This window comes from Aythya fuligula, chromosome 3 (assembly GCF_009819795.1).
Source record: "Aythya fuligula isolate bAytFul2 chromosome 3, bAytFul2.pri, whole genome shotgun sequence".
Lineage (NCBI taxonomy): Eukaryota > Metazoa > Chordata > Aves > Anseriformes > Anatidae > Aythya > Aythya fuligula.
Genome location: NC_045561.1, coordinates 60,201,552 through 60,212,526, shown reverse-complemented (window position 1 = coordinate 60,212,526; position 10,975 = coordinate 60,201,552). Strand labels below are relative to the sequence as shown.

At 41.1% G+C, this 10,975-nt stretch overlaps 1 protein-coding gene across 2 annotated transcripts in view; it reads left to right on the top strand.

Annotated features, from left to right (window-relative positions):
* The first annotated feature begins 1,544 nt into the window (after positions 1–1,544).
* The window catches only part of SNX14 (sorting nexin 14), a 55,396-nt gene continuing 45,965 nt past the window's right edge, over positions 1,545–10,975 (top strand). The window contains exons 1-5 of one of the 2 annotated variants that reach the window (XM_032183916.1): positions 1,545–1,777; positions 1,916–2,036; positions 2,802–2,878; positions 2,976–3,054; positions 9,884–9,927. In XM_032183916.1, the coding sequence (XP_032039807.1) occupies positions 1,638–1,777; positions 1,916–2,036; positions 2,802–2,878; positions 2,976–3,054; positions 9,884–9,927 (461 nt within the window). In that variant the 5' untranslated portion in view covers positions 1,545–1,637. The remainder of the gene's footprint in view (positions 1,778–1,915; positions 2,037–2,801; positions 2,879–2,975; positions 3,055–9,883; positions 9,928–10,975) is intronic. The other variant, XM_032183917.1, reaches the window with a different exon arrangement.

The window sequence follows — 10,975 nt, the reverse complement described above, 5'->3', positions numbered from 1 at the left end:
ACTTTGTGAACTGAAGGAAATCACAGGGCTTCTCAGATGATGAGGTACAATTACTGCCAAATGGGAATGTGGCACTTTTATGCTAAATAAACATAACCCTGAACAATGAAGCTATAATTTAAGAAACTTTACCCAGAGCAGAGAACTAAAACAGAAGCAGAAGTTGAACTTCTGTTCTTGCGTGCTGCTGGTTTGCTCTGCAAGTCACTTCCAATGTTCCAGATACATGATGCTGGTCACAACATCTCTATGAAATATTTTAAGCATTACACATTTAAAAAAAAAAAAAAAAAAAAAAAAAAAAAGGTTATTATTAAAAACATTGCAAAATAAATGACTAAAAATTGTAAGCAGTAAAGCTGAGGAGTAAGTAATAAAAATGCATCTTCTGAGGAAAATTAATTTCCTCTGAATTTACTGTATGGAGCTTTGCTGTGAATGTGTACCTTATTTGTTGTTTTTTTTTCCTAATAGAAATCATGTGGACTGACATGAAATAATACTGTGCAGGCGCTCTTAAGGAAATTCAATCCTACCCTGGGCTTTTGCCAAGCTCTCTGAGAAAGGTCAACATACTGAAGCCGAACTGCAGCATTTCACCTGATCTGGAGGTCAAGGGAAGTGTTGCATAAAATGACAAACATCTGAGAGAAGTGTCTACAAGCTATTTTCGGCTTTTGATTTCTAGATACCAACTCATATTCCAAATACTGTCTTTTCCTTCACAGAATAGTTGTAGGGTTTGCACTGCAGCTTTGTGAACACGAGTCTCTTCTCGACAAGCATAGTCTGCATGTGCGTATGTATCCTTTGCCCAAATATGCCTGTATGGGGCTGGTGCAAATGAGTATAAAAGGCAACACCACTTTTTCAATGCAACTCAAAAATAAAGGAAGGCAGTTGTACTTGAGCAGGTTATCTTTTATATATGTAATTTAGAAGCCCCCGTCTCAATAAGGTTTTCTAGGAGCAGTCATTGAAGCACTTTTATTTTGCCCTCTTCCCCTAACCAGTGGCGTTATGTTAAAACTTCTGAGCTTCCTAGGACCCAGCAACCTCAGTTACTGAAAGCATTGGAGCAGTTTGCTGTGATTTGGGCAGTACCTGAGGGCTGTTCCTAATGTGCAGTTGGCTTTACGCCTTCCTCCCTCGCAGTAAGCTACATTCCGGGCAGCACTTCGGCAGCCTGCTGTAACCCTGTCTGTACACTTTGTGATTTTAGAGGGGGGGAGAGGATCTCATCCCTTTCTCTGCCCTGCTCCGTTTGCTTTACGATCCCCTCTGAAGCCCTGAGGAGCGTTTGCACAGCTTTGGCTCAGTCCCCAGCTAAATATAGGGCGTTTCAGCCAGGTGCAGCTGTCCCGACCCCGAGCGTTTATGTAAGCGCCCTGTCACCGGAGACCAGCCTAACGGGGTGCGGCTGCAAAACCCACCCCAACCTCCCCGACCCCAATTTGGGCACCAATCCTCCCTCCCTCCCACCCCTCCGCCGCTCCTCCCCGGCGGAGAGCCACCTCCTCCCGGCCACGGGGCGGCGAGGAGGCAGCGCCGCCAACAAGATGGCGGCCGCCCCCTGACGCCGCCCGCCATTGCCGGAAGCGGCGCGGCCCGGCCCGGGCTCGGGTTCGGTGGCGGCCATGGGGTGGGCGCGGGCGGCCGCCGAGCGGCTGCGGCAGCGGGCTTGGGGCGCTGAGGTGCTGCGGGAGACCTGCCGCCAGTACCCGCTCTTCTGCTGCCTCCTGCTGGGGCTGGCCGCCGCCACCCTCCTCCTCAACCGGTAACCCGGCGTCTGGGGGACAGCCCATGGGGCAGGGGGTGGCTGCGGGGTGGCCGTCGTGGAAAAAAAAGGCAAAAAAACAAACATCAAAAGGTGAGATCTGCGAGCGGTGACCCCCTTTTTCTGCTTGCTCGGAAGGTACCTCCACGTCCTGATGGTCTTCTGGTCGTTCGTGGCTGGTGTTGTCACCTTCTACTGCTCGCTGGGGCCGGACTCCCTCCTGCCCAATATTCTGTGCACCATCAAATACAAACCCAAGGTAAGCGCGGTGCTCCACGGGCTGCCATGAAATTCATCAGATATAGACATAGATAGCAATTCTGGTGGGATTCCTGCTGCTTTCAAACCACCAGAAGTAAATACAGCTTGTGTCTATTTACTGATAGATACCTTGTGGCAAATACAGTGATTACAACCTTGGGTTCTTCCCGTACCTGTGCACAGGCCCATCAAATCTACATATTCCTGCAAAGCTGCTCCTTGGGAGAGTTCATGGATGTCTTCTAACCATTTCACCCACTTTTTGCTTAGGGCGTTTCACTTGCAAGTAGCTTAGACACTATCTAACTGTGTTCTCTTCTTTTAAGACTCTTTTAAAAATGTCCTGCCTTTTGCATGCTGCTTCTAACTCTTCTTCATTGATTGTTTCTTTCAAGCTTCTTTAAGCAGTACTGAACTTCAAAGGGAAAAGCATTCCCAAAGGAAATCGCTGTTTTCTATCTTTGAGGCAAGGCAAAGTTCGTAGAGAAGCCAGTTGATCTGATCACAGGCTAAATGATGTCTGGGGAGACAGGTAGAGATGTGCAAGGCTATCTACTTAAGTTTTGTTGTAGTAGAAGTGATTTTCCTGATCAGTTCAGTTGTTTCTCATGCCATGCCTTGTTATCTTGCTTTCCTGCTGGGAAAACAACTTTGCCTGTCTACTGTTCAGTTCTCTGTAATTGCATACTCTAGAAGGAATTTACTGATTTGTTAAGAGTCATCATTTTAAAGAATATAAACTTGTCCAAATGTTTTCTCCTAGCAATTAGAATTGCCGGAGCTATTTCCCCATGGTCACAGTTGTGCTGTGTGTGGCAAAGTCAAATGCAAGAGGCACAGGTAAATTAAAAGTGGCACTGTTAATGGTAGTATTTTTGTACACTTCAGCAGGGAACTTGAATTGTTATTACATCTAATTTTCCATGCTCTCCTACAGACCTGCTTTGCTCCTGGAAAACTATCAGCCATGGCTGGATCTGAAGGTGCCTTCCAAGGTTGATGCGTCCCTCTCAGAGGTAATTGCTGCTTCGTTTCTTCATTTCCTTGAAATTCAGTGATTTTTTTAAATTTCACATTTCTTAGACCTGCTAATTCCAGCTGAGTACATGAGTCAGATATGTGTAGCATGTGTGTTAACTTTTCATGTAAAACTCAAAAGAATATATGGCAGGTGCAGAGAGACAATGTTAACGTACATGTGACTGTCCCTGCAGTAGCGTGCCTAGAACTCAAGAAACATCTATGCAAATTGGGAAATATATAGGAAAGAACAGTTCTAAATAGGTGACTGAAAAACGTGTCTGATTCTTGAAAGGTTGTGGATTTCAGCCTGCTTGGTTTGTTGAAGTGGAGGCTAAGGGATGATTTGCTCCAGTTACAAACATTATGTGATGGAAGATAAGCATGTGGTTATACCTATTTAAAATCATCAGACAAAGCTGTAACACAATTGGTCAAAATAAGTAGTCAGTGGGTTTACTGAAAGAACAGCATAAATTTATACCTCTTTCTGGTAAGACTAAATCAGGAATTTTGTTTTATTCTTTTCTCTTTAGAAAGCATCTGAAGAACGCTTTTGCTTTAGGTTTGTTACCCCCTTGTTGATTCTTGATGAAGAACAGTGGCAGCTAATTAGATAACTTTCTGGCCATTTTTAAAGCTAGGAAAATACACAAATACTTGTATAGCTTAATCTCTTTTTAAAATTCCACCGTTGGAGTTCTATGGTAAAGGGAAAAAATAAGTGGCATGTCTGAGATGAGCAGATTCTTACATGTCAGCTCTCATAATTAAAAGCCTGATGTATGAAGTCAATGGTGCGTGTGCTTGAGGTATAAGCTAGCTCTTTAATTCGGCTGTGTGTGATGCTGTTCAGAGCATGCCCCATACCAAGAGTAGCAACAGGACAAAAACCTTAAGGGAAGGGAGGGATGGATAGTTGAAGACTTTAAAAAACAAACAAAAACCAACCAACCAAAAAAAAGGTGGAGATAACTTGTCGACTTCCTTCAGTTTAATATAGTGACTTCCTCTGTAATTCAGAAGCAAACATTTGTTGTTTTAAAATTACATGATCTATTAAAATTGACTTTTTTTTTTTTTTTAGAGTAAGTTTAGGCCCAAATATATTAAAAGAGCAATACAATATCACTGACTATCATATAGATAGGCTTATTTTTTAAGCCTCGTTTTAATAGTAGAATGTGAAATAAATGCTTTTTTTTTTTTTTTTTTTTTTTTTTTTTTTTAAGAACTTTGGGCAACAGATAGTTGTGACGGTTCACCAAAGGATGCGTAAATGCTGAAGAACTGGAAGTTGTCCTGTTTAGCTTAAAATTAAGTTCTTTGTAGTCCATTACTCATAAGAGAGCTGAGTGGATACTATAGTTATCTTCTAAGACTGCTTTTTTGAAGTGTGTTGCTACACAATGGCATTTTGTATTTGCTTGTTGATACTGTAGTTCTGCTTTTACCAAAGTGGTGTGGGTGTTTTTGTTGGTGGTTTTTTATTTTTTTCCTTCACTGCTGTGTCCCCCCAGGCCTGCTTTATTTAGCAGCATCCACGTGGCTTTGTATATCTATGCTGTGTTTCTCGTTCCTTTCTCTTCTTTGTGTGCTTCACCAGAGGGAGGTGTCAGACCTGGGTTCTGTGCGTTCCTGGCACAGTGTGCTGGGGTTATAACCTTTGGTGTACCCAGACAGGCTTCTGTTTCCACAATGAAGTCACCTTTTTCATGTGTATGGGACACTAGCTGGAATGAGAAATGCCACTGCATTGTTCCCCGTTGCAGCTCTTCCGTACCTGTTAAAAGGGCAGCAGAGGTTCTGCCCGTGCCATATTGCTCTTCATCTGTGCTGGGGATCTGCAGCGTTTAACGTGTGACTGGAATTGGATAGCCTGCTCGGGGCTGGAAGGAGAGACTGCCCTTATTTTCTTTTGTGGGTTAGTCATGCAGTAGGGGAAAGCTGATACACTGAGAAGTGAATTAAGATTAATGAGATTCCGAAGGAGTACGGTGTGCAGCCTGCCTCTGAAAGGCAGATTCTTCAAATAATTAAAATAATTCTGGGATTTTTTTGATTCTGAATTAGTTTTCCTAGTTCTTTTGCAGGTTGAAAAATTTTAGCAACGTTCTCATTTCCAAGTGTTTCTAATTTGAATCAGTTACGTAGTCTTTAAGCATAGGTTTTCTAGTAGTTAAAGAATAATTTAATTCCCATTTGAATCTGAAGAAATGCAATTTATTCTCACAAATGTGGATTTTTCACTCTTGGATCATGATGAGAGTTTGTCTCACTTTGCAGATTCTTAATCTTTTGCATCCTTGTTTTGCTTATCTAGCTGTTGTACTTGGTTTAGAACAATAAGAAAACCCTGTGCTTAAAGCTTCTTTCTTATTATTTTTATAGTTGAACTGCTTTGACCATGCATCTATCAATATTTAATAATTTGGGTTGTATCTTGCACAAAAATAATTCTGTGACCTAAGTGTAATTTTGTTTGTGGGTTTTTTAGTCCATTGTGCTTTATGATAGTTTTCCTCATGTTTTTTTCCTTTAGTGAGTTAAGATGTTATTTCTGTTGGTCAGCTTTACGTTAAGTAAAATTAAGGTGTTACAGGTTGTGTAAAGGAAAATCAAATGTTATTATTCAGTTAATGAACTCATCTCTACTTACAATCTCATTTTGCTGCGTCAGGTATGGTTGCAAATCAAATCTATAGAAATCTGCTCAGTTACTCTTGATCAGCATCGTGAAAGAAATGGGTTAGTGGATCAGGGTGCTGTCTGTTGAGTTCACCAATTTTTCATTGCTTTTGGGGTTCTCAGGTTCTTACTTTTAGTATGGGACCAGATTTGTTTTTTTTTTTTTTTCTTTTAAAAATTGTTAATGGACAAATGAATGGCAAGAAGTTGGTTACTGCCTGAGCATGCTCCTCACCAGTCCAGAGCTCTCGTGGCCGACTGCACAGTGACCTGCATGCTTCGTGTTGGGAATTGTTTGTTCTGCCCTCAGGAAGTGGCCTCCGCTATCTAGTTGTACAGTCCTTTAAGGCTTTTTATATCATCTCTGTGGTTTACTATCAAATCCCTGCTGCTTTCCAGTCTAATTTGGCCTGGTACTTCTGTCCTGCTACTGAATCGTTTATCACTTAGCTCTTACAGCTCTTCCTCCTGGCAACTGGAGTCTATTTGATGGCAATCCTAAGAAAGCTTGGCTCAGCAGCAGTGGACTGACTAGCTTGCAATGTTTTTGTGCTTGCTAGAAATGAATTTCTCTGCTTTTTTTTTTCCCTTCAGCTGCTTCTTGTACTGAACCTGCTGCATTTGGTTGTATGCTTTTCATCACTTTCCAATTCAAAACTTCACACACACACAGAACCAGTCATTTTGCAAAATGTTTGAAAAATAGGTAGGCTTTAAATGAAATGACTCATCATTTAAATTTAGAGCTGGAGAATAATACTTCCTATAAGGTGTAATTGCTTATCATTATCTAGCGCTCTTTGAAGTGTCCTATCTACTCCATTGGCACGTGTGTGTAGTGTGAGTAATTGAGCTTGAATGATATTTTTGGTGTTGCTGCACTAGAAGTGGGTACACATCTCCTGCTTTCTTTGTGCTTTATGAAAATGTAGTGAATGATGTGACAGTTTTTTTTTTTTTCCCTGAGTCAGTTTCCTATGATTGCTTGAGTGCTTGCGTTTTGCAGTATGGATGTTTTCACTCTGTAGCTCTCTTGCAGCTTCATTATGCCACCTTGGTGCAATGGAGCACTGTACGTAACTGTCTTTGTCTTACTGTGTATTTAGCAAAGGTATAAATAGGGAGTGCTTTCTGTGTGTCCAGAATCAAGGCGTTTTTAATTAAGGTCATACAGATAACTGCAGTTCTACTAGGATGTGTCTTGACCTCTGATACAAGGACCACCAACATATGGACTTCAGGTGTATTTGGAGTTAGTTGTCTGGTCTGTCTCTGTGCATACTGTCTTCTGCTTAGTGGGACAGTTTGCTTGGCATTTTCATGTGTAATTGTTAACAGAGGACTCTTGCCTACAACATGGATCTCGAAGCAAGAGATACCAAGAGGAAGACTGACAAGGCTGTGAGCCTGTGCAATGATTCAAGTAAAAGTTAGTTACTACAAACACAGAGTGAGTCTCATCAAGACCTTACCCAGAAGGTGCTATGGGCCATTGTGTCTAGCATTTTTCCTGCTTTCTTTGTTCATTTGGTAACCATAAGAAGATTTTATTTTTTTCCTCAGAACCATGCATGTTTGACTTGGCTCTCAAGTAAGAACAAGATTTGTCACCATTGGAAACAATCCTCATGCTAGCTTCAGAAGCCTCCAGACCCTAGGCTGAGAGAGTGTCAGTAAACTGTGCTAGCAGCTGATGAACAGCTGATGAACTGTAAGTTGCAGCGATGTGGACAGGTTTTCAGTTTCAAAATAGTAGTCACACACAAAGAAAGCTCAAGAGGAGAGCACTGTAATCTCTTTGAGTACATCGTCTTATGCTCGAAGGCTGTCCGAGTACGCTTTCCACTCCAAGGGGAAGACGATCTGCTGTAGTTGTTCTTGATGGGGGTTGCATAGAAAAAGTGGAGGAAGAAAGAGAAAGGATCTTCTAACAGATAGATGCATAGTGTGCATTTTGCTGCGGGTCTTTCCTTTTGACAGGCGCTTCTTTGGAAGAGTCTGCGGTTTGACCCCTGAAAGAGGTTTTTGTTAGAAACTCTGCATGACCAAAAATAACGCTGTGGTACCTGTGAGACTGAGGTTTCTAGAGTAAATTGGTGGTTTATGTACTGGTAGTATTAAAGAAAGCATCAGTAAAATTGTTGAGCGCTCTGATCTACTGCTGTTAAGGCCAGTCATCTGTGTTTGCTGACTGGAGCAGGATTTGATTTCCTTCCTGTTGTTTGAAGATTAACTTCCAAAGAAGATTCTTGGGAATTTCTTGGTCTTTTCTGTCCTGGGAAGTAAAACATCTGTCATGTTGTCTCTTCTTCCCTTTTAGTGGAAACACGAGGTAGGGAGGAAAGAAGTTGTTTAGCTTATCTGTCCATCATCAACACATGATCATGTTGCAATTTCAAAATTTCAGAAAAGGTTTGGTTCTGGGATTGCATGATAAAAGTTTTCGACTGGATGGAGAAACCCAGAACAAAAATCCTTCTCCAATAAGGGAAAAAACAAAAACCACTAAAAATATATTCTTTATATAGCACACAATGGTAGGAGAAAATTGACCACTTTGTGTGGTCCACAACACAGACACACAAAATTGTCCCAAGCTAGAAAACATCCCTTCAGAGAAGGTAAAGGAACGAAATTTCTCCTTCACCCTTAAAAACAAAGGGAGGAGAGTCCCTGAAACGAAACAATTGCAAAAGGGAGTGTTTCTTACCAAACTTGAGTAGACAGTATTCTTAGTAAGGAGGACAGAAAAAGAGTGCTGATCAACTGCTCAAGCCTGAAGAATTGAGAGGAATTAAAAAGGCCGTGGTGTGCATATTACAGAGCGTATTGTATAATCATGTGTAGAGCAGAGGCATGTCGTGCCCTGAAGAGAGCATAAATTTATTAAGTCTTGACTTCTTGCAGTGCGCATACTCAGTGTGAATGAGAACAGCAGCAAATCTTCTAAGAGTAATGCTTATTCTCATAAACCAGGCTTTTATATCAGCTGTTACATTCAGCTTTCCTTTCAGACAGATCTTAGTTTTTTCTCTGAACGCAGTGACTTCTTTTCAAAACCTCCCCTTCTGTAGAATATGGCCCAACAGCCTCATGTAGCAGCAGACACATTCTGCCTTACTGCCCTTATCAGCGCTGATGCTGCTGATCTCTGAAGCAATCATAGAATCACAGAATGGCTTGGGTTGGAAGGGACCTTTTATAAAGACCATCTAGTTCCACCACCCCTGCCATTTTTTCCCTTGTCACTTTATCTCATTCCTTTCCAGAACTTTTTGCTAATGGTGTTGCAGTGTGGCTGTGCCAGTGACTGGAAATGTTTGCGTGGGTGTGAGGAGGGGTGCCAGAGCTGCAGCTCGGCTTCAGTATACCTTCTGTCTGTGGTGGTGGCTGCCCGCTGACTGAACAGGGACTGTCACCTTCCCTGCCTCCCTTCCTGATGCGACGTTGAAAACCAAGCTGGACATGGGTGCAACAGCACTGTTCCTTCCTGAGGAACCCAGTTTTTCCAGCATGGAAAAGGCAACTTTAGGATTGGCCTGTGAGGAACAGGTGGAAAGGGTGGAAAAATTTCTCCCATGTAGCTGGGATATGCAGGGGATAGGAACAGGTATGAGAAAGCCATGAGGATATACATGCAGGACATGGGTTTTGGGAAGTGCTCTGGTCAGGACTTCAGGAGGTGGCTGGACCTTAAGGTGTGTTTTGTTGAAAGCTGCGGTGCAGGATTTGACGAAAGGGGAACAGTGTTCCTAGATGTTGCTTTTTAGGATTCTTCTTTTACTGTCTCTGAGAGGTGAGCATGCAGTAAGGACCATCCCTTTTTGTATTCTTCAGAGCACTTGTATCACAGAGTGGCCACAGTACCCTGCTTTGCGTCGTCTGTAGTGGCAGCTCTTTCGTATTGAGATGGCATGAAACCATCAGTTGATTACTGTTTGCCCAAAGTACTGATTATTATGCAAAATGATCAACCTCACAACAGGACTGCAACGTATGTATTTATATGTTGAAGTTTTATGATACAGGAGATCATATTCTGAGAGTTTTGGAGGATGCTTGTGTTTCTAACTCTTCTAACAAGGACTTATGGTATGCTTGTTTATTTTGTAATGCCTTTGTCTTTATTCCACACAGGTGCTCGAATTGGTGCTGGAAAACTTTATTTATCCATGGTACAGGTATGAGCTTTACCTAGAAGTCCCTATTGTTTAATAACATAAATATCAGCAAACTGCTTAATTAAAAAAAACATTTTTGTTTCTTTAATAAAATACAAAGGATGCTTTTAAGTGCTACAATTTCATTATCTTGATGTCTCTTTGTGCAGGGTAGAACAGGTCTTTTAATAATTTAGAAGTGATAGGGATTGTTCTGAAATTTGTATTTCATCCTAACATCACATTTTTAGATTATTCCCTTTATATATTAATTTTCTAATAACTCTCCCTTGGAAATATGCATGGCTTGTTTAAAACCTTGTAATAACGTGTATATATACACATGGGGTAAAAAAAAAAAAAAAAAAAGTATTTCCAGACTAGAGGTATTGTCAATCTTTCAAGTCACTTAAAAAATAAATAAATCTTAAAATATTTCACTTTATAGAATTTTTTTAATAAGACCTACAGTTTTAGTTAATCTAGAGAAGATATTGTAAATACATTGTGGCCACCTTCTTGCAGAGTACCTGCTCGTTTGATGACATTTAAGGTTGTGAGTGGCTATGCTGAGCTGAATAGAGTAGTATTGTTTAAATAACTTTAAAATAGCACATAAAGAAAAGATTACAGCTGTAATCTATATATAAATTAGTGCTTGAGAGCTTTGTAGGAAGATATTAAGTTAAAATTTTAACTGATCATACAACATGAATGTATTAAAATAACAGCATTTTACCTTAATTCTGAATTAGACTTTTCCTTTAGATTGAGAGGTCATTTTGTGCTAAAGGCAATTTATGCTCTTGTATTTTACTCTCCACTGTTTTCTTTCTGCCTTTCTGGGATCCAAAATTTCTGGACAGACTTTTTTTGCCTAATTGGTTTTTAATTGTGGCTGACGTCTGCATGTCTCATGTCTGTCATTGTGTGATGAACACATTTCAGTGTAAAACTCAGCTGCCTACGCAAACAGCAGAGGGAGCCTGAGCACCACGTATTGTCAGTGATCGAGCTGGAAAACTCAAGGGTTTTAACTTTCAAGTTGAGAAAACTAGAGGGTGTTCAG